At 39.1% G+C, this 24,099-nt stretch overlaps 1 protein-coding gene across 4 annotated transcripts in view; it reads left to right on the top strand.

Moving 5' to 3' along the window:
* The window catches only part of DYNC1I1 (dynein cytoplasmic 1 intermediate chain 1), a 340,153-nt gene that overhangs the window by 54,279 nt on the left and 261,775 nt on the right, over positions 1–24,099 (top strand). For 3 of the 4 annotated variants that reach the window (XM_079932587.1, XM_079932589.1, XM_079932588.1), the window contains exon 5: positions 12,607–12,666. The exons of the other annotated variant lie outside the window; for it this stretch is intronic. In XM_079932587.1, coding sequence (XP_079788713.1) covers positions 12,607–12,666 — 60 coding nt within the window. The remainder of the gene's footprint in view (positions 1–12,606; positions 12,667–24,099) is intronic. 4 annotated transcript variants of the gene reach the window in all.

The following is a 24,099-nucleotide window of genomic DNA, read 5'->3' as shown; positions in this document are numbered from 1 at the left end:
TGGTTAATTTGGAAATGGGCATACTTAATGTACCCTATTATAAAGAGAAGGTTAGAATAGTGCTTTAAAAAATCAGGTATAACAAAATTTTCTTTTATTGATTTAGTAAATTTTCTAAATTGAGTGAATAGAGTAGATATATCTAATAATTTTTCAATTATACTAGTGTGATTTAATTTTTAAACTTACAGTGTCATTATTTGTGTTCCAATTTCTGCTTCTGTTATTATGGCCTGCTTCTCATTTACAACTTACATTTGTGGTGCTTTTCTCTTTCTCTTAATTAGTTTTTGTAGAACCAATTAATCATTGCTCATTTAAATATACTGGACAAAAGAACAAGCTCTTGGGTTTCAAAAAAATCAATTTATTAATAAAAAATTTAAAAGACTAGTTCTACAAATAAAAGTAGATGAAAAAAATCCTAAACATACTATTTGCAACTGGAATCCAACACAATATTAAAAGGATACAATGTTATGCTTGGGATATTGACTCAAAAATTGGGATCGATTAAATAATTCAAGGATATTTTAGTATAGGAAAACATGTTATCATAATTCAGCCTAGGAAAAGGTCAAAGAGGGAAAAGTAAATATTGCAGTATATTCTGAATTGGTACTTGCAAAACTTAAACATCTAGTCCCATATTTTAAAACTTAGTAAACTAGGAATAGAAATATTTTTCTCAATATGACAAAGAATATTAATTTCAAACCAACAGCTTACATCCTTTATACATGCAAGTGAAGCAGTAGCACTTTATAGCTCTTAAACAAGAATGACTTAGTTGAATACATGTCTCTCTTCCTCAGGGAATGTCAGGTCCTTGAGAGCAGGGAGTAAGTGATATTTGTGGTTGTATCCATATAGTAGGTATTCATTAAATGTTGAATGAATCAAGTATCCTCCTGCTTTTTACAGATCAGGGCACTGAGACACAGAGAGAATAAGTAATTTTCTCAAGCTCACACAGGACATAGCTACAGTGCTATGTTTGACCCTGGGCAGGATGATACAAGTTTCCACAATCTATACCTCAACCCTACATCAGCTCTAACGACAATCGATAAAAGTGATACACAGCCTACTCTGTTAGGTTACTGTGATTAAACAAATAAATATCTGTTAAGCCCTTGGAAAGGAGGCTGGCATATATTAAGTATATGTGAGTTTTAGCTATTACTGTTCTTTTTTTCGTACTTTGATTTAGCCCAGCCCTTAATCCCTAACCTTCAGGTATTCAACCAGAAATGAATCTAAGTAAGAATCATTCAGCCCACATTTATTCTTATTCACATGGATGGCTCACAGGGGACTTTGCACCAGGGCTTTTCTCATGTTTGGCTGAGATTCCAAAACTAAATTAGAGGCTGCACTGGCCTGTGGCAACTAGGAGAGTATTGACATCATAAAGTTTACTGTATACCAGAGCATAGGCTACACACTGTCCCAAGCCTGATTCAAGAGGAAGACTTTCAAAAGGATTTCAAGGGTAAAACGTGTCTCAGTGTGATAACGTATTGTGCAATCTCTTGTTACAATAACACCCATCCCGTAACCTCCTTAAAAAAACAGTCACAGGGGAGATTATTCATGCTTGTCTTCTGTGACAAGTGACATGGGGTGGACGGATAGTAATACAGTTGATTTTTGTCTTCCTTTTGGACCCTCTGTAGCCTTAACACCATCACTAAGTTCTACTTTCCAATCAATCAAGGACACTCAAGTACCACCGCATTTTATTTTTAATAATCTCTTATTATTATAGAAAACAATATCAGTTCATTTTATACAATTAGAAAATATAGACAAGCAAAAATAGAAAAAAATCATATTCCTACAGAGACTATGCATTAGCACTCTTAATACCTTAGTGTATATTCTTTCACACAATATATACGTCATCATATATATGATAAATGATATCATACTGTACAAACTGTTGAACTTACTTTTCTATTCAGGTATCTCTATTTTTCCATTTCAGTACATTTTCATCTTATCTAGTATCTATACCATCTTCAAATTTCCCCAGTTGCTCCCAGCATAATCCCGTTATATTTAAAATTGATGCCTGTCTTTCCAGCCATCAGCACCTATTAACCAAAACGCTTATGTCCATAGATTTTCTCTAGAGAGGTGAAGCCCCTCCCAAGGGGACCTTAGATGTAGCAACAGAAGAAATGTCTTCTGAAACACTTAACAGGGGAACAAAGGTACAGAGTGGATTAGAGGTCTTTCAGGCTTCCAGCTTCATGTGGACTCCAGATCAGAACTGGGACAGATGTCTGCAGATCCTTTCCTGTTCAGTTTGAACATTAGGTCTCTATATAGTTAATATTAAGTATGATGTTGACAAAATACTTTGGGTAAAATTCAGATATTTGATAAACTCTGCCTTTCCCTGATCTGCTTACTGCCTAGTGAACTCTGAACTCACAAATAAGGAAATTAGAATAATTTATTTATGGTCAGCTTGTGCTGGCTGCACCTGGTCACCACTTTTCTCTTGTAATTTGAGGAGAGGAAAATGTGCTCAGGGACCACATGGGTTTAATGCCCGACAGAAAATCCTCAGGACTTTTTTTTTTTTTTTTTTTGCTGTACGCGGGCCTCTCACTGTTGTGGCCTCTCCCGTTGCGGAGCACAAGCTCCGGAGGCGCAGGCTCAGTGGCCATGGCTCACGGGCCCAGCCGCTCCACAGCATGTGGGATCTTCCCGGACCGGGGCACGAACCCGTGTCCCCTGCATCGGCAGGCAGACTCTCAACCACTGTGCCACCAGGGAAGCCCAATCCTCAGGACTTTTAACTTCATCCACAATTGAACTCCATAGGATTCCCTGGCACTACCTGAACCTCAAAGGATTTTTAACTCTTTTTGGTGAAAACATCACTATCTTTCCCTGATGAATCAGAAGCTAAAGGGAAGACTGTAAGGAGGAATTTTAGTAAAGGTAGAAAAGTACAATTCAATAATGCAAAACCTTGGGGGAAATTTAATAAAGACGAGTAAGATTTTGTGCATCCAAAATTCCTTAAATGATCATTATGTAAAGAGAAGCCAACAGGATGCTACCAGCTAGTTGGACTTCAGGGAGACTGAAATCACTGATTTGAGGCTGATTAAAAGTCAGTCTCTTTGGAAATCAAAATAAAGTGTACACTCTAGGGTTTTCTCTTTATGTGGCACGTAGACTGATTAGTTAAAAATTGTTGATATCCTGTCACTCTGTCTCAGGCAGAGAGTGCTGTATATACCCATCTGGTTATAGTTATAGGGTAAATATCTATTTTTATCAAGGGGTTGCTGAGATTTCTTCTAGAGAGACTGCCTGCTTGACAGCAGGTCCTCTGTGTAAGATTTGGGGAAAACACATCCTTGCTCTGTGATGGGAAGTCTTGCATTTCTTTTTGAATTCAGCTCAGATGGACTCCCTGTATGGCTTAGTGTGGCCTGTATCAGAGCTCCATGTTAGGGCTTTAGCCAACAGAGGGAAGATTCTCACACAGTAAATGAAGAAAGAGGATTTTTAAAAAGAGCCTGGTATGAGTGTGTATTGCACTGTTCCAATTTTACTGCTGACACTGGAAAAAATCTTTATCATTGTCCTTGCTAGACCAAAGTAAGGAAATCATTGAGGCTGGGAAGTAAAACATTAACTCATTATTTAAATGTCATTCTTAATTAGTTGACATCACGTTAATGATTCTGACAGATTGAGTGATGTGATGGATTTTAAAATGTCCTTATTATTCACTGTATTACTTTTGGAAATGGCACTTAGAGGAAGAATTTGGGGACGACGTTCACTGGAGATTTTCTGTTTGGCACTGTGCTCACATTGGCCCAAACTGTTTTCTTTATCTGATTAGTGACGAGTGATTTGTTTGAAAGAGAAGACATGTGAACAAGAGTCCAGAGAAACTGTGGGACTCAGGGGAGCTCGGTATTCTGCCCTCGAGAGGTCTCTCCACCTTAAAGAGAAAAGAAGAAGATGACAATTTGAGCTCCAAGGTGGTTGCTTCAGGGACTAACAAAAGTTACTAAGTTCAATTGGTAGAGAAGGTAGCTGGACTTCTTTTCATTCTCAGCACAGACTAGCATTATGGTCAGCATTCTTTTCAGTTTTATGGAAGAATGATTGACATACATCACTGTTCAAGGTGCATAGCATGATGGTTTGATCTACATGTATTGTGTAATGATTAGCACGATAGGTTCAGCTAACATCCATCTTCTCACATGGGTACAATAAAAAGAAAAGAAAGAAAAAAAGAAAGAAGAAAAAAGATTTTCACCTTGCAATGAGAACTCTTAGGATTTACCGTCTTAGCAACTTTCCTGTATATCATACAGCAGTGTTAGCTTTAATCATCACGTTGTATGTTACAGCCCTAGTACTTAGTTATCTTATAACTGGAAGTTTGTACCTTTTGACCCCCTTCATCTAATTCCCGCTCCCCCACGCTTTGCCTCTAGTAACCACAAGTGTGATCTCTTTTTCTATGAGTTTGTTTGGTTTTTTTGGATTCCACCTATCATTGAGATTATACAGTTTTGTCTTTTTCTGTCTGACTTATTTCAATTATCATAATGTCTTCAAGGTCCATACATGTTGTTACAAACAGTAGGATTTCCTCATTTTTTATGGTTGAATAATATTTCATTATATATATATGTGTGCATACCACAGCTTCTTTATCCATTCATGCCTTGAGGTCAGCACTTTCAAGATAGGCTGTCCTTCTTCAGTGTGGAAGTGAGCCTGAAAATTCTCCTGGCACCATGTGGTGACATTATGCCGTACAAGACTGAGTTCTGTGTAAGTGGCTTGGTAGAGATGAAGGGAGTTAGGCAGACATGCCCTGATTTATTCTCTCATTTTTTAATAAAGAAAATAAAAACTATTTCTTTGGGAATCAGCTTGCCCTCACAATTCACACCCATCTGCAGAAAAGGCAAAAGACCATTCATTTGTTCATTCATTCGTCACATTCATTCAGTAAATAGTTGAGAATTTATTGTATGACACACAATAAATGCTAGTCCTGCAAGGAATACAAAGATGGAGGAATTCTTCTTACTTCTAAAGATCCCACTTCCAGTAAATTGACATATTTAATTTGAAGCCATCTAAGGAAATGTTTCTATGTAGTTACAGCTCTTAAATATTTGTACTCATAGAGATGAGCAATAATGTCATAAAGCATTATTCCCAGATCATCTATAATTAGCTTGTATATTCTTGTGGGACAAGTGCTTTTGATTCATTACTATCCTACCTAGAGTCTTGACACATATTAGGAACTAGGTAAATGTTTATTGATGTGTGTGTTTGTGTGCACGTGTGTGCACGCTTGCACAGCTTGCAAAAAACTGAATAGGATGGGTGCAGGATGAGTGGAGAGATGAGGACCCAGGTAATAGCAAGGTAGTTCAAGGTTGCTGGGCTAGTTGCCAGAAGGTGGACTTTACTCAAGGGGAACCACTGGCAGTGGTTAGAGGACTGAGGCACAAGGCGAGGATTTCTCACAGAAACAAGGCAGAAATTCAATTACTAGGATCAGGGCAAAAAGGTAGGGTAGGACTAACAGTGTGTTTGTCTTCATGCTGAGGCCCCTGGGCTTTGTAACAGTGCTTATTACATCCTTTAGACCATCTTCAGAGTTGTCCTTAAAGCGTGGTACAGGGCTACTATTGAGTCAAATGGGTTGTAGGTTGGCAAAGAGAACTGAAATAAGAGGTGCAGGTATTTCTCCGTTCTTGTCTCATAGAGAGACAAGTTATTTGTGAATGAGGTTATTGAGGACAAATATATTTAGAGAGCAAGGCCTTTGAGCTGGGCCTTAAATAGTGCCTATGCTTTGGACAAGTAGAGGTGGGAGAAAGGACATTCCAGATAATGGGAGAGGCAAAAACAAAGGAAAATGGTGGGGGAAGGAAGAGTATGGGATGTAGAATGCATGTGAAGGAGGCAGTGTGAAAAGAGATCAGAGTCTGGGGGGCAAGTATGGCCTTGGAGATAGTTCAGATTCCTGGCTTCCATATCTGGTGGCTATCTATTGAATTTACATGGCAGCTTATTAAAAACACAGATACCTAGGGCACAGGTCTGAGTTGAGATCTGGGCCACTGCATTTTTATAATGCTTTCAAGATTTGCAGACGAGTTTGGGGGAACCATTGGTCTGATAAAAAGGACCGAAGGTCTGAATGAGGACTGTGGCGATAGAGAAGGAAAGGAAAGACAGATGAGACAAGGAAGGGTGAAATGGCTTTGGTGTTACAGACGGATATGTCCAAAAAGCATGTGAAAAGGTGGGACTTGGAGTTCAAGGGTGATGAGGACGTTGGGGTTATTTTTTGCTGAAGATAGATGGACATCTTTGGGATCACCTACAGCTAGAGCATAGAGGTGAGGGGAGAAGAAATAACCCTGGTTGGGGAATGTCTGTCTTTACGGGGATGGACAGAATAAGGACCCTTCCAAAGTTACAGTGAGAGAGGAGGAAAAGAAACAAGATTTTTAGGGTCAGGAAGACTAAAAGAAATAACATGCTATGAAGGAGAAACTAGTCACCAGAATCATAGAGATCAAGGCTGAGAAAGAAGAATTAGCCTTGGGATTTGATAATTTGGAGGTCATTGTTATCATCATCGTCATCATTTTTGTTATTATTGCTTGTGTTATTTTATTTCCGTAGGCTGAGTTCCTGGAAGTGAAACGAGTCCTGGAGTAACTCTGTGTTTATGATTCTTGCTCCATATTGGCATATTGCTTTCCCAAAGAACTGTACTAATTTAAAATGCCACCAGCAGTATATGAGCGTGCCTCAGCCGCATTGAATACTATCATTACAAATGACAGTTCTTTACTACTGCCTTCCAAGTATTTATCAGACATCTCTTTCTTATAACCAAAACCAAAAAAAAAAATGTAAGAGCAAAGATATTCTTTAAGGGAAGAATATCAAGGCTGTCTACTCTGGAGTCTAAAAAAGATGGGAAGAAGAAACCACTAACTTGCTGCTGAACAGGAAGAAATTAACGACTCATCAGAGAACAAGGTTACACAAAACAGACATCATGTCTTTTACTCCTAAGTTATACTTTCAGCAGAGGGCCAGGGATTGTTTTGTTTTGTTTGTTTCGTTTGAATTTTCACTTCCCTCTATCCAATAAACTGAAACTGAGCAAATAATATTGGGCCAATGTAGGGAGAATTTTATTAAGAAGCTGGATAGTGACGAATTGTTAAAAGGTTTAAAATATAAAGTTCTGTTAGTCTTTTCATAGGTCACTGCGAGTTTGAAGCATTCTGGCGTTTCGCTTATTCTTTTTTTAAAGAAATATTGAAAAACAAATTTTCCCCAAATTATAAACTAACTGTTACATGGTAGGCCTTTTTAGATGAGATGCCAGAGCCTACATTGTGTGGCATGTTTAGGATCAAATAGTTGAATGATTATTTTCCATGGTGTGGGAAGCTCCTGTACCTAGAATTTTGAAACAAAGTTAGGAAATGTGACCTTAAACGGTGTGTCCAGAACTGCCGATCCAACCATGGGACCATAGAGCCATGATGATGCCAGATTAGGTAAGGAATTATTGGGTTATTCAGGATCTGTGCAAATTGCAGGTTCCATATGAAAGAGATCCTCCCTTGGGCCCTCAGAGAGCTAACCTAAGACATCAGCGTACAATTGATCAGAGCAGACAAATACAGTTCTTAAAAATAAGCAAACAAAACCAAGATGGTTTCCCAGACAGGAACACTGAACAAAATCTGATTGACAGAATTAAAGAAAGATTACATTCATCAAAACAGGTTCTGTTGGTGATCCCAAGAAATTGGGGGAAATGGAGGCTCTGGCAGAAGTGAGGGAGGTATGTCTAGTGTTGCTGAAGAATGTGGACATGGGCGTAGGACAGGGAGAAGCCGTAATAGTTAAACGTTCAGCTTCACGTGTTCTAATTCTAAAGATGCTGCTAGAGTTGCCTGGCTTCCCAGGAAGCTGGTCTTCAAGGGGAGAAGACTTTGTCAGGCTTGTATAATTGCTCAGCCTGGCAGTCAGTTATTGTTCTCATGACAGATTGGTACATCGGCATCTAAAATACAACTTACTAGATCTAGAAGTCTTATTAGAACTAGTAGACTAACTCAGCTGCCTAAAATAAACGAGGCACTGATGAAAAATGAGTTTATGTCCCAGTCCTGCTCCATCTTTCAAAAACCCGGTCGAATGGAATCTCTGATCTTTTCAAGAGGGAAGGTGTCTCCCTGCTCTGGCCTCCAAAGGATAATGAAAGTGTAGTCCAGTGCCTGGCTGGCTGGGACAGAATAAACACTCATTGAAAGGAAATCATAGCTATCATTAGTATTAATCTTTCTTATGGCATTTCCTTATTTTTTTCAGCTAACATTGACTGAAACTTTAAACTTTGCCAGGCCCTGGGCAAGTGATTGGGACTACTTTTTTCCTTGTATATATTATCAGTATGCATATCATTAGGTATAAATATTCATAGGTCTCATTCCTTTACTAAAATGTGAGATTCTTAAGTGCAAGTCCCATGTCCCACAGCATGACTGTGGTGCTTACAGGGCTTGTTGTACTTTCTGCCTTGTTCCGCGAAACTATTTATATGTTTTATCTCCCCATAAGAATTGCAGTTTCCTTAGGAGTTCTTTTAATCCTCTAGCACAGTAGTTTACATATTAGGCTCTTAATAGGAATTTATTGAACAATTAAATGAATATTTTTATAAAAATATTCTGTCCCTGCATGCATTGATTGGTCCATTCCAGAGAGGACTGATAACTAGAACTAATTACTGTAGTAAACAGGGTGATTTCTGTATGAAAATACTTTGTGATAATATATTAAGTTCACATATATTTACTTACAATTTTACTACTTCTTTCATTTAAAAAATAAACTACCTGGCAAGATTTCAAACTGTCCAAGAAGCTGTGGGGAAACCATCATTTTACTTTCAGTGATACAGTAAGTTGATGATAAGATGGTTAAAAAGTAAGAACTATGTCAGTTGGTTAAGGAAAAGTTTTCCAGCTGGAGAAGAGAAAGCAGAAAGGCAGTTTAATAGTCATCTGACGTTTTAACATATCAGGCAGAAAAGAACCCTAAAGGGCCTCTAGGCCTGCACCCTCCTTTTGCTAAGGACAGCAGCCTTTCCTGATGACACACAGTGGAGCCGAGCCCAGAACACAAGCCAGGACCCCTAGGCTGAGATGAGGCCCTCTCCAAGGTGCTGCTACCTACAGGGAAGTTTTTCTGCAAGTTTGCGCAGAAGGAATTCAGCAAACGTTTAATACACATTCCTAGGCTACCCTCAGAAACACATTGTTTATTCAGTGGACTGACTTTAAGTTCCTTTTCAAAGAAAAAATGCATTCTGCGTAAGTCTGACCACTCCACAGATGATAATGGGAAAAATGAGAAGAAAAAATTAGCACACTTGATAGCATCCTCGGCTTGACTACTTACCACACTGCTCGTTACTGGCAACGACTATGATTTCTTTTACTGGGGAACACATGCGTGACGGGGGTAGCGGGCAGGACTGTTGTGGGTTAGTGCCAGAGACCTCCTTTGTTGTTCTGGCTGAGTAAAATGCAAACTCCACACTGCGAATCGGTGGACTTCTGAAGTGAGTGATTTGAGAGAATCATCGTTTTTACTTCTTTAAGGATACAGTGAGTTCAGGTGAGCCGTCGGATAAATAACAGAATAGCTGTGACCACCTGGGAGCTGCCACATTCTTCACCTGCCTAGGAGGAACGAGAAAAGGCCAATAAAATTGTCCCATCAGAAACCTGAGGGCAAAGGAGCTGATCCCATTCCTTATGAGGGAGTGTTTCTCACAGTGATCCAGAGCCAGAGGCTGCTCCTCTGTCTATAGCCAAAGAAATATCCATAAAGATAAAAGGTTTGATCCCCAGTGATACGTGAACAGCAAGGACGAATCACTGTAATGGATTCGGTTACTTCCCCGATTTGAAAGGAGGTGACGGAATCAGCGTGCAGAGCCAGGGAGAGTTGCTTTCCTTGGACAGAGAATGAGTGCAGAGCAGTAGTTTTCACCGCTGGCTGCACATGAGAATCACCTGGAGAGTTTAAAAAAATCCAGATGCCTGGGTCCCACCAGAGACATTCTGATTTAATTGGTTTGAAAACGGCCTGGGCCTTAGGCCAGTCTTGAGTTAATCACTGGTTTAGATACTGATGTATTTGAGGATCAGTGATGCTTTCTGCCTGCTGACTAATGGAAGCAATAATCTAGCCCCGTCATTCTCTAAAGGTGGTTTCAGGGTCAGCTGTTAGCATTACCTGGGAACTTGTTAGAAATGCAAATTCTCAGGCCCCACCCCAGAACTACTGAAACCAAAATTCCTGGGCTAGAGGATCAGCATCTGTATTTTAACAATCCCTCCAGGTTATTCTGATCCATGTTAGAATTTGAAAACTACTGATCTAAGTCCAGACCTTGCTACTCGAAGTGTGGTCCACAGACCAGCAGCATCTGCATCCCTTGGAGCTGTTAGAAATGTAGACTCTCAGGCCACCCCAGACCTACTAAATCACAGTCTGCATTTTTAACAATGTTCCCAGATATCTGTGCATTAAAGTTTGAGAAGCATTGGTCGAAGAAACAATGGCCAATTTGTGTTCTCACTTCAGGTGTCATCTTTCAGTGCATTTAGGTAAGAGGACAAGAGCATGACCAGAACTAATAAGGGAAGCTATGAAACTGCATTCCGATACTTCTACAGGAGGAGCTTAGGTGGGATCTTAACATGCGTGGGGCACTGACTCAAAGAAACATTGGGAGTAGTTATAGTGGATGTGGTATAGTAAGAGCAGCTACGGTTTATCAAATAATTACTTTGTATTTTATAGGTATAATTGCATGTAGTCCCTATAGAAATCCAGAGAGAGTCCATCCATCCATCCATTCATTCAACTAATACTGTATTATATAAACGTGTATGCCACGCATGGGTCTAGGCATATATCCCTATAATGTAGCGATATAGCTGCTCCTGTCATTATGAGGCTTAAGTCCAGAGTTAAACAACAAACAGTCATAAATAAACTGATGTATAATAAAATCATAGGTGAAGATACTTTATGAAGAAAGTAAAGCAGGATAAGAGAACGGGATGAAGAGTGACAAGGAAGTGTTGCTTGGGGTAGCATGGTGAGAGAAGGAAAGCCTCTCTGGGCAGGTGACATTTGAGCCAAAAGACAGAAACAAGCAAAGGCACGAGCCACGCAGCTCTTTGGGGGAAGAACATCAGGGAAGACGCAGTGAGGGAGGGGGCAGCACTTAGAGATAAACTGGGGAGATAGCTACAAGCCAGTTCACGAATTGTCTCATAAGTCATGGGAAATCCTCACAGACAAGGAAACTGAGCAGGGCTTCTCAGACTTCAAGGTGCCCACAAATCACATCACCTGGGGCCTTATTACACTGTAGCGTGGAGTCAGTGAGTCTGGGTGAGACCCGAGTCTTGGCATTTCCATCAAACTCCCTGAGACGCTCATGCTCCTGGTCTGTGGGCCACACTCAGAGCAAGTAAAAGGGTGCAGGGGTTGAGAACTTAAGCAACACGTCCAATGTCACACAGCTGGTAAGTCCCAGAGGCACAATTTGAGTCTCAGATGCCTGACCCCAAAGTCCCTACTGTCCATCGGTTGTCTACCAGGTAACTTTATGCCTGACTCACCTGTAACTACTTAACGTGCAGGGACTTTAAAGGTCCTGCCTGAGAAAGGTCCTTGTGTGCAGTCTGTTCATGGAAGAGCTACTTATCTCCTTTTATGTGATGGAGAAATAACAAGGGAAATTGATAATTATTGGTAACCTTGGTAACTATTGATACTTCGTGCTATCTCTTGTGAAATATTTAGAAGGTGTAAGATATCCCTGGCATCTTTAGAGACAATGGTATTATTGTTGGTCACCATCTTGGTGTGATATATAAATAAGAAACAACAAAATACCCATGAGCCTCGAAATCTAATGCGTTGTATTTGCAGTAACTGACCCGAGGAAGCCAGTTATTCTCCTGGTTCTGCAGTCGTGTTCTACCTGGGCAGACTTCCCCAGATGCTCCTGCTGTGGCCCATTCGAACCCTTGCATTTGATTCTCATCATTGCATGGGAGATGCTTGTTGCTCCCAGGTGTGACTGGGCTCTGGGGTATACATGAAGCAGTTTACATGCTGAAATCAATCAGGCTCCAGTGTAGAATGAAACAAAAGCAAAAAGGGTGTGTGTGAGTGGATGAATATTTGAATATTTAGCTCTGGGCTTCCTTCCATGAAAACAACCATAGCTTCCAATATCAAACAGTTGTTCAAAGGAAAGGACAGCCCCTCACTTTCTCTTGTCAATTGATATTCACGGGGTCTTCCTGGCTCCTGGGGGTTGCCAGGGTGACAAAGTGGGGAGATGTTCTGTGTATACATTGTATATGCCATTGCCTTGATGAATGACATGGTTTGGTTTGGTTTGTTTCCCTCCCCTTTTGTTAATTCTCTGTGTTCTTTTTTTCCTTTGTGCTGCACGATTAGGACCCTGCAGTGGGACACAGACCCCTCAGTGCTCCAGCTGCAGTCAGACTCAGAACTTGGGTATATGTCTGCTCTTTTGTTACTCCTTTTATTATTTCTTTGCTACAGTTGTGTTGAAATGCTGGAGCTGTTGTTGCTCTTGCTTTTTCCCTCTTTGTTGAATTTCCAGTTTGATAAGTTTATTTCCTTCTGTTAGTTTTCCTTATGAAGTTATGCTTTGAAGAAAGTCTCTTTGTGGAAAACACCACAAAAAGATGGCTTTTGATCTCCCCTTCTAATTCCTATGATCACAAAACAGCCCTCCCCCAAAACAAAAATGACAAACATATCCCCACACCTCTGCTGCAAGGTGGGGCACGCAAGTTCTGTGACGGCAGAGATGATTAACTTAATCCTAGCCATCCTCCCCTTGACTAACAAGTTACCTTAAGTTAATCCTTGTCTAAAATCAGTATGAAAATGTTGTATCTTGTTTCCTTTTCACTTTTCGGGGACTCACAGTTAGCATTTAATTTGAATCAAGTTTGAATGTGTAAAGATTCCTGTTAAAGAAACAGCAGATTTGTTCAATGCCTCAGTATTAAGAAATGTCAAATATTTGATGATGGGTAATGTCTCCTGCATCCTAAAGATCATTTTTTTTCAAGTGGAAGTTGTGTTAAAAGGTAGCTTCAGAATTGAAAAGTCATCCACAAAGAATAAAACACACAGGCATTTCCTAGAAACGTAGTTTATTTGTCTTATAGGGTTGGAGTTAGCTTATATTCACACTTGAGATATTTCCAGTGGGGTGCTTGTCCTAGCTGTGCTCAAGCTCAGGAGCACCGACTGTGTGCTGCTCCTTTCAGCTTGCTCTGGTGAATTCAGATCAGCCCGAAACCAGCCACGGTGAGGGTATTTACACCACAAAAAGTGGCAAATGCTGCAAACCAGGGCTTGCTCCCTTTCCCTCAAGCCAGTTATTGAACATTTACCAACACGCCACTGGGTACCTCAGTATGTGAAAAATTTTATTACAGTATTTTCTGAAGCTATTACGTTTCTTTCTAAATACAACCTAATGAATCCTGAAGTGGGTGTTTACTTATTTATTATTTATTTTGAATTTCTGAGATTCCTGGGCATGTATCTATGGGTTTCTATCAATTTCAGTGCCTACTGTAGGCGTTCAAGGTTGAAGGGTCTCTATATGTTAGGTTAAATGCCATCTGCCTGTGTCCTTCTATGTATGCAGAAGTTCTCTGCAGACTCACAACACTGCTAAGGCAAGGTAATATCCTAACACTTCAGGTAACTACACTATTTTTTTTAACACTACTAAATTTCTGGCTATTTAGTTATGTAGTTCATTGTATGTTTTATTTCCATTTGTATTATTTAAATAACCAAGAAGTATGGCTTAAATCATGGTAAAAAACCCTGAATACATAGTATGTTACTATTCAGGAGAATTTCAGACTGTAGTTCTTCAATATTTCATTGTGTTTTTTTCTAAAAAAAGGGCTAGAACTGGCAGAGACTTTACCTTATGCACTTAAATTAACAGATTTTTTAGACAGATTGTGACACTGGTAAATTACACTTGCTTGCGTGGAACAGTTAGGAATTTTCCTATTTATATCTGTTTTCCCGGCAAAAACTCAGTTTTTTTTTTTGTGAAGTTTTTTTTTAATGAAGTTTTTTTATGAAGTTTACCTCAGGCGACAAGAGTTTTCTAGTGACAGTTTTATTTCCTCTTCTTGCTCTTTGGCATGGGGTTAACGGGCTCTGTCATTTGATTTTTTTTAACACCTTTATTGAAGTATGATTAGTATTAAAGAAATGACACACATTTAAAGTATTCAAATTGATAAATTTTAATGTATACACATTCATAAAATTATCACCACAATCACGATAATAAGCATATTCATCATCCCCCAAAAGTTTTCTCCTGTGCCTTTTTCATCCTCGCTCCTGCTTCTCTCCACCCCCCAAACAACTGATATGCTTTCTGTCACTGTCCATTACTTTACATTTCCTAGAATGTTATATAAATGAAATCATGCAGTAGGTACTCTTTTGACTGACTTCTTTTACTCAGAATAATTATGTCAAGACTCATTCATGTAGGTGTGTATCAGCAGTTGATTCCTTATTTTTGTTGACTAGTTCATTGTATGGACATACCACAGTTTGTTTATCCGGTCCCTTTTTTTTCTTTTTTTAACATCTTTATTGGAGTATAGTTGCTTTACATTGTTGTGTTAGTTGCTGCTGTATAAAAAAGTGAATCAGCTATATGTATACATATGTCCCCATATCCCCTCCCTCTTGTGTCTCCCTCCCACCCTCCCTCTCCCACCTCTCTAGGTAGTCACAAAGCACAAGCTGATCTCTCTTTGCTATGCAGCTGCTTCCCACTAGCTATCTGTTTTACATTTGGTAGTGTATATAAGTCCATGCCACTCTCTCACTTCGTCCCAGCTTACTCTTCCCCCTACCCATGTCCTCAAGTCCATTCTCTATGTCTGCGTCTTTATTCCTGTCCTGCCCCTAGGTTCTTCAGAGCCTTTTTTTTTTTTTTTAAGATTCCATATATACGTGTTACCATACGGTATTTGTTTTTCTCTTTCTGACTTACTTCACTCTGTGTGACAGACTCTAGGTCCATCCACCTCACTACAAATAACTCAATTTGTTTCTTTTTATGGCTGAGTAATATTCCATTGTATATATGTGCCACATTTTCTTTATATATTCATCTGTTGACGGACACTTAGGTTGCTTCCGTGTCCTGGCTACTGTAAATGGTGCTGCAGTGAACATTGTGGTACATGACTCTTTTTGAATTATGGTTTTCTCAGGGTATATGCCCAGTAGTGGGATTGCTGGGTCATATGGTAGTTCTATTTGTAGTTTTTTAAGGAATCTCCATACTGTTCTCCATAGTGGCTGTACCAATTTACATTCCCACCAACAGTGCAAGAGGGTTCCCTTTTCTTCACACCCTCTCCAGCATTTATTGTTTGTAGATTTTTCGGTGATGGCCATTCTGACCGGTGTGAGGTGATACCTCATTGTAGTTTTGATTTGCATTTCTCTAATGATTAGTGATGTTGAGTATTCTTTCATGTGTTTGTTAGAAATCTGCATGTCTTCTTTGGAGAAATGTCTATTTAGGTCTTCTGCCCATTTTTGGATTGGGTTGTTTGTGTTTTTGTTATTGAGCTGCTCGTATATTTTGGAGATTAATCCTTTGTCAGTTGCTTCATTTGCAAATATTTTCTCCCATTCTTAGGGTTGTCTTCTGGTCTTGTTTATGGTTTCCTTTGCTGTGCAAAAGCTTTTACGTTTCATTAGGTCCCATTTGTTTATTTTTTGTTTTTATTTCCATTACTCTAGAAGGTGGGTCAAAAAGGATCTTGCTGTGATTTATGTCATAGGGTGTTCTGCCTATGTTTTCCTCTCAGAGTTTTATAGTGTCTGGTCTTACATTTAGGTCTTTAATCCATTTTGAGTTTACATTTGTGTATGGTGTTAGAAAGGGATCTAATTTCATTCTTTTACATGTAGCTGTCCAGTTTTCCCAGCACCACTTATTGAAGAGGCTGTCTTTTCTCCACTGTATATTCTTGCCTCCTTTATCAAAGGTAAGATAAGGTGACCATATGTGTGTGGGTTTATCTCTGGGCTTTCTATCCTGTTCCATTGATCTATATTTCTGTTTTTGTGTCAGTACCATAATGTCTTGATTACTGTAGCTTTGTAGTATAGTCTGAAGTCAGGGAGCCTGATTCCTTCAGCTCTGTTTTTGTTTCTCAAGATTGCTTTGGCTCTTTGGGGTCTTTTGCATTTCCATAGAAATTGTGAAATTTTTTGTTCTAATTCTGTGAAAAATGCCAGTGGTAGTTTGATAGGGATTGCATTGAATCTGTAGATTGCTTTGAGTAGTATAGTCATTTTCACAATGTTGATTCTTCCAATCCAAGAACATGGTATATCTCTCCATGTGTTTGTATCATCTTTAATTTCTTTCATCAGTGTCTTATAGTTTTCTGCACACAGGTTTTTTGTCTCCTTAGGTAAGTTTATTCCTACATATTTTATTCTTTTTGTTGCAGTGGTGAATGGGAGTGTTTCCTAAATTTTGCTTTCAGATTTTTCATTATTAGTGTAAGGGAATGCAAGAAATTTCTGTGCATTAATTTTGTATCCTGCTACTTTACCAAATTCATTGATTAGCTCTAGTAGTTTTCAGGTAGCATCTTTACAATTCTCTATGTATAGTATCATGTCATCTGCAAACAGTGACAGTTTTACTTCTTCTTTTCTGATTTGGATTCCTTTTATTTCTTTTTTGTCTTTCATTGCTGTGGCTAAAACTTCCAAAACTTTGTTGAATAATAGCGGTGAGAGTGGGCAACCTTGTCTTGATCCTGCTCTTAGTGGAAATGGTTTCAGTTTTTCACCATTGAGAACGATGTTGGCTCTGGGTTTGTCATATATGGCTTTCATTATGTTGAGGTGAGGTCTGTCTGTGCCTACTTTCTGTAGAGTTCTTACCATAAATGGGTGTTGAATTTTCTCAAAAGCTCTTTCTGCATCTATTGAGATGATCATATGGTTTTTATCCTTCAATTTGTTAATATGGTGTATCACGTTGATTGATTTGCGTATATTGAAGAATCCTTGCATTACTAGGATAAACCCCACTTGATCATGGTGTGTAACCCTTTTAATGTGCTGTTGGATTCTGTTTGCTAGTATTTTGTTGAGGATTTTTGCACCTATGTTCGTCAGTGATATTGGCCTATAGTTTTCTTTTTTTTTAACATCTTTGGTTTTGGTATCAGGGTGATGGTGACCTTGTAGAATGAGTTTGGGAGTGTTCCTCCCTCTGCTATATTTTGGAAGAGTTTGAGAAGGATAGGTGTTAGCTCTTCTCTAAATGTTTGATAGAATTCACCTGTGAATCCATCTGGTCCTGGGCTTTTGTTTGTTGGAAGATTTTTAATCACAGTTTCAATTTCAGTGCTGTGATTCCTCTGTTGGATTTTCTGTTTCTTCCTGGTTCAGTCTTGGGAGGTTGTGCTTTTCTAAGAATTTGTCCATTTCTTCCAGGTTGTCCATTTTCTTGGCATAGAGTTGCTTGTAGTAATCTCTCATGATCCTTTGTATTTCTGCAGTGTCAGTTGTTACTTCTCCTTTTTCATTTCTAATTCTGTTGATCTGAGTCTTCTCCTTTTTTTTCTTGAGTCTGGCTAATGGTTTATCAATTTTGTTTATCTTCTCAAAGAACCAGCTTTTAGTTTTATGGATCTTTCCTACATTTCTTTTTCATTTATTTCTGATCTGATCTTTATGATTTCTTTCCTTCTGCTAACTTTGGGGTTTTTTTGTTCTTCTTTCTCTAATTGCTTTAGGTGTAAGGTTAGGTTGTTTATTTGAGATTTTTTGTGCTTCTTGAGGTAGGATTGTATTGCTAAAAACTTCCGTCTTAGAACTGCTTTTGCTGCATTCCATAGGTTTTGGGTTGTCGTGTTTTCATTGTCATTTGTTTCTAGGTATTTTTTAACTTCCTCTTTGATTTCTCCAGTGATCTCTTGGTTATTTAGTAGCATATTGTTTAGCCTCCATATGTTTGTATTTCTTAAAGTTTTTTTTCCTGTAATTGACATCTAGTCTCATAGTGTTGTGGTTGGAAAAGATACTTGATACGACTTTAATTTTCTTTTCTTTTTTAAAATAATTTATTTATTTATTTTTGGCTGTGTTGGGTCTTCATTGCTGTGTGCGAGCTTTCTCTAGTTGTGGAGAGCAGGGGCTACTCTTTGTTGCAGTGCGTGGGCTTCTCATTGCAGTGGCTTCTCTTGTTGCAGAGCATGGGCTCTAGGTGTGCAGGCTTCAGTAGTCGTGACGTGCAGGCTCAGTAGTTGTAGCTCGCGGACTCTGTAGCGCAGGCTCAGTAGTTGTGGCACATGGACTTAGTTGCTCTGCAGCATGTGGAATCTTCCTGAACCAGGGCTCGAACGCATGTCCCCTGCATTGGCAGGTGGATTCTTAACCATTGTGCCACAAGGGAAGTCCAATTTCAATCTTCTTAAATTTAGCAAGGCTTGATTTGTGACCCAAGATATGACCTATCCTGGAGAATGTTCCCTGAGCACTTGAGAAGAAAGTGTATTCTGTTGTTTTTGGATGGAATGTCCTGTAAATATCAATTAAGTCCATCTTGTTTAATGTATCATTTAAAGCTTGTGTTTCCTTATTTATTTTCATTTTGGATGATCTGTCCATTGGTGAAAGTGGGGTGTTAAAGTCCCCTACTATGAATGTGTTACTGTCGATTTCCCCTTTTATGGCTGTTATTATTTGCCTTATGTACTGAGGTGCTCCTATGTTGGGTGCATAAATATTTACAATTGTTATATCCTCTTCTTGGATTGATCATTATGTAGTGTCCTTCTTTGTCTCTTGTAACATTCTTTATTTTAAAGTCTATTTTATCTGATATGAGAATTGCTACTCCAGCTTTCTTTTGATTTCCATTTTCATGGAATACCGTTTTCCATCCCCTTACTTTCAGTCTGCATGTGTCCCTAGGTCTGAAGTGGGTCTCTTGTAGACAGCATATATATGGATCTTGTTTTTGTATCCATTCATCCAGTCTGTGTCTTTTGGATGGAGCATCTAATCGATTTACATTTAAGGTAATTATTGATGTGTATGTTCCTATTACCTTTTTCTTAATTGCTTTGGGTTTGATTTTGTAGGTCTTTTCCTTCTCTTGTGTTTCCTGCCTAGAGAAGTTCCTTTAGTATTTGTTATAAAGCTAGTTTGGTGGTGCTGAATTCTCTTAGCTTTTGCTTGTCTGTAAAGGTTTTAATTTCTCCATTGAATCTGAATGAGATCCTTGCTGGGTAGAGTAATCTTGGTTGTCGGTTTTTCTTCTTCATCACTTTAAATAATGTCCTGCTAGTCCCTTCTGGCTTGCAGAGTTTCTGCTGAAAGATCAGCTGTTAACCTTATGGGGATTCCCTTGTATGTTATTTGTTGCTTTTCCCTTGCTGCTTTTAATATTTTTCTTTGTATTTAATTTTTGATAGTTTGATTAATATGTGTCTTGGCATGTTTCTCCTTAGATTTATCCTGTATGGGACTCTCTGTGCTTCCTGGACTTGACTGACTATTTCCTTTCCCATATTAGGGAAGTTTTCAACTATAATCTCTTCAAATATTGTCTCAGTCCCTTTCTTTTTCTCTTCTTCTTCTAGGACCCCTATAATTTGAATGTTGTTGCAGTTATTGTTGCCCCAGAGGTCTTTGAGACTGTCCTCAATTCTTTTTTTTTTTTTTGCGGTATATGGGCCTCTCACTATTGTGGTCTCTCCCCGCGCAGAGCACAGGCTCCAGACGTGCAGGCTCAGAGGCCATGGCTCACGGGCCCAAACGCTCTGCAGCATGTGGGATCTTCCTGGACCGGGGCACGAACCCATGTCCCCTGCATCGGCAGCCGGACTCTCAACCACTGCGCCACCAGGGAAGCCCTGTCCTCAATTCTTTTCATTCTTTTTTCTTTATTCTGCTCTGTGGTAGTTATTTCCACTATTTTATCTTCCAGGTCACTTATCCATTCTTCTTCCTTAGTCATTCTGCTATTGATTCCTTCTAGAGGATTTTTTATTTCATTTATTGTGCTGTTCATCATTGTTCCTTTGCTCTTTAGTTTTTCTAGGTCCTTGTTAAATGTTTCTTGTATTTTCTCCATTCTATTTCCAGGATTTTGGGTCATCTTTACTATCATTACTCTGAATTCTTTTTCAGGTAGACTTCCCATTTCCTCTTCATTTGTTTGGTCTGGTGGGTTTTTGCCTTGCTCCTTCATCTGCTGCGTATTTCTCTGTCTTCTCATTTTGCCCAGCTTATTGTGTTTGGGGTCTCCTTTTTGCAGGCTGCAGGTTCATAGTTCTGTTGCTTTTGGCTTCTGCCCCTAGTGGGTCGGGTTGGTTCAGTGGGTTGTGTAGGCTTCCTGGTAGAGAGGACTGGTGCCTATGTTCTGGTGGATGAGGCTGGATCTTGTCTTTCTGGTGGGCAGGACCGCATCTGGTAGTGTGTTTTGGGGTGTCTGTGAACTTAGTACGATTTTAGGCAACCACTCTGGTAATGGGTGGGATTGTATTCCTGTCTTGCTAGTTGTCTGGCATGGGGTGTCCAGTACTGGAGCTTGCTGGTCGTTGAGTGGAGCTGGGTCTTAGGGTTGAGACAGAGATCTCTGGGAGAGCTCTCACCGATTGATATTACATAGGGCCAGGAGGTCTGTGGTGGTCCAATGTCCTGAACTTGGCTTTCCCACCTCAGAGCCTCAGGCCTGACACCCGGCCGGAGCACCAAGACCCTGTCAGCCACACGGCTGTCAACTTGGTACAAGGGATGCTTGCCAGTGAGTTAAGGTGCAAAAAAGACACAAGGCATAAATACCTTAATCTTATATTTTAAGGTTTGTATAACTCTGGTGGGTAGAAATCCAGACTCGAATGAGAAACAGCACAGACTTTATGTTCCAGGCACTTTGCTCTGCTTTGATTTCCTTGTCCTCGAGGAGCACACAGTCCACAAAGGTATTGCGTGTGGTGCCAACTCTCTGGTTCCACTTATCCGGTCACTTCTTGGTGTACATTTGGGTTGTTTCCAGTTTTCCCCATTACAAATAAAAATGCTATGAGCATTCATGTAGAAATATTTTTATGCAGTATGCTTTCATTTCTTTTGGGGAAATATCACAAAGTATAATGGCTGAATTGTATAGAGAATGTATATTTAACTTAAAATGTCAAACTGTTTTCAAAGTGGCTTTACCGTTATATACATTCTCACTAGTAGTGTATGTGAGCCTCAGTTCCTCCACATTCTTGACAACACTTGGTTTGTTGGCATATAACTGTTCATAGTATATCTTACGATTTTTTTGTTATCTCTGTGGTTGGTTATTTCATCTCTTTCATTTCTTATTTTGTTTATTTGGGTTCTCTCTCTTTTGTTCTTGATGAGTCTGGCTAAAAGTTTATCAATTTTGTTTATCTTTTCAGAAAACCAACCTGTGGTTTCATTGATTTTCTCTATTGTTTCTTCATCTCTATTTTATTTATTTCCTGTCTGATCTTTATTGTTTCCTTCCCTCCGCTGGCTTTGGGCTTTGGGCTTTCTTTGTTCTTTTTCTAAGTCCTTTAGATGGTAAGTTATGTGTTTATTTGAGATTTTTCTTGTTTCTTGAGGAAGGTCTGTATCACTATAAGCTTTCCTCATAAAAGTGATTTTGCTGCATCCCATAGATTTTGGAACATGTGTTTCCATTTCCATTTGTCTCAAGGTATTTTCTGATTTTCTCTTTGATTTCTTCATTGAGCCTTTTTTTTTTTTCTTTTGTGGTACGCGGGCCTCTCACTGTTGTGGCCTCTCCCGTTGCGGAGCGCAGGCTCAGCGGCCATGGCTCACGGGCCCAGCCGCTCCGCAGCATGTGTGATCTTCCTGGACCGGGGCACAAACCCGTGTCCCCTGCATCGGCAGGCGGAGTCTCAACCACTGCGCCACCAGGGAAGCCTGCCATTTTTTTTTAGTAGCATGTTATTTAGTCCCCTGTGTTTGTTTTTTTCCCATTTTCTTTCTGTAATTGATTTCTAGTTTCATATTGTGGTCAGAAAAAAATGCTTGATATAATTATATTCTCTTAAATTTGTTGACACTAGTTTTGTGGCCTAGGATGTGATCTATCTTGGAAAACATTCCATGTGCACTTGAAAAGAATGTGTATTCTGCTGTTATTGGATGGAATGTCCTATAGATTTCATTAAGTTCAACTTGTTTAGTGTGTCATTCAAGACTATGTTTCCCTGTTGATTTTCTCTCCGGAAAATCTGTCCGTTGATGTCTGTGGGGTGTTAAAGTCTCCTACTATTATTGTATTCCTGGCAATTTCTTTCTTTATGACTGTTAGTATTTGTTTTGTATATTTAGGTGCTCCTATATTGAGGGCATATATGTTTTTTTAAAAAAATTTATTTATTATTTTTGGCTGTGTTGGGTCTTTGTTGCTGTGCGCGGGCTTTCTCTAGTTGCAGCGAGCGGGGGGGGGCTACTCTTCATTGCAGTGCACGGGCTTCTCTTTGCAGTGGCTTCTCTTGTGGTGGAGCACGGGCTGTAGAGCGCATGGGCTTCAGTAGATGTGGCACGTGGGCTCAGTAGTTGTGGCTCACGGGCTTAGATGCTCCACAGCATGTGGGATCTTCCCGGAACAGGGCTTGAACCCGTGTCCCCTGCATTGGCAGGCGGATTCTTAACCACTGCCCCACCAGGGAAGCCCGAGGGCATATATGTTAACAGGTGTAATATCCTTTTTGTATTGATCCCTTTATCATTATATAACGTCCTTCTTTGTCTTTCTTTATGGACTTTGTTTAAAGTCTATTTTGTCTGATATGGGTATTGCTACTCCTGCTTTCTTGCGAGTTTTGTTGGCATGAAATATCTTTTACCATCCTCTCCCTTTCAGTCTGTGTTTGTCTTTAGCTCTGAAGTGAGTCTTTTGTAAGCAGTATATAGATAGGTGTTGTTTTTTATTCAGTCAGCCACCTTTTGTCTTTTGATTAGAGCATTTAGTCCATTAACATTTAAAGTAATTATTAAGAGGTATGTACTTATTTCCATTTTATTACTTGTTTTCTTGTTGGCTTTGTAGTTCTTCTGTGTTCTTCTTTTTGTTTCTTCCCTTGAGGTTTGATACTTTTCATTAGTTGTATGCTTGTGTTCCTTTCTCTCTGTTTTTGTGTATCGTAAGTTTTTGATTTGTGATTACTATGGAGTTCATATATGCTGACCTTTAACTATATGTACTTGTTTTAATCTGGTAGTCATTTAAGTTGAAACACATTTTAAAGGATCTACATTTTTTTTTTACTCCTCTCTCCCACATTTTGTGTTTTTGATGTCATATTTTACATTTTCATGTTTATCCCTTAACTATTTATTGTAGTTATACTTAATGATGTTTAAAAATCTTTATCCTAGCTTATTTAAGTGTTTGATCTTTAGCATTTACTATATGTTTGCATTTACTAGTGAGATTTTTTTCTTTCCTATAGATTCTTCTTGTTATAGCCTTTTCTTTACCACTTAGAGAATACCCTTTAACATTTCTTATAGGGTAGGTTTAGTATTGATGAATTCTTTTAGCTTTTACTTGTCTGAGAAGTTCTTTGTCTCTCCTTCAATTCTAAATGATAATTTTGCTGGGTTGACTATTCTAGATTGCAGGTTTTTCCTTTTCGGGACTTTGAATATATCATGCCCCACTCCCTTTTGGCCTGCAAAATTTCTTCAGAAAAATCATCAGATAGTCTTATGGGGGTTCCCTTGTATATGACTCTTTGTTTTTCTCTTGCTACTTCAGAATTCCCTTTTTTTCCTTTTACTTTTGTCATTTTAAATTATGATATGTCTTGGTATGTGTCTGTTTGG

The sequence above is a fragment of the Stenella coeruleoalba genome (genome assembly GCF_951394435.1).
Source record: "Stenella coeruleoalba genome assembly, chromosome: 9".
NCBI lineage: Eukaryota > Metazoa > Chordata > Mammalia > Artiodactyla > Delphinidae > Stenella > Stenella coeruleoalba.
Note: the sequence above shows the minus strand (reverse complement) of the source record. Positions and strands in the feature narration are given on the sequence as shown.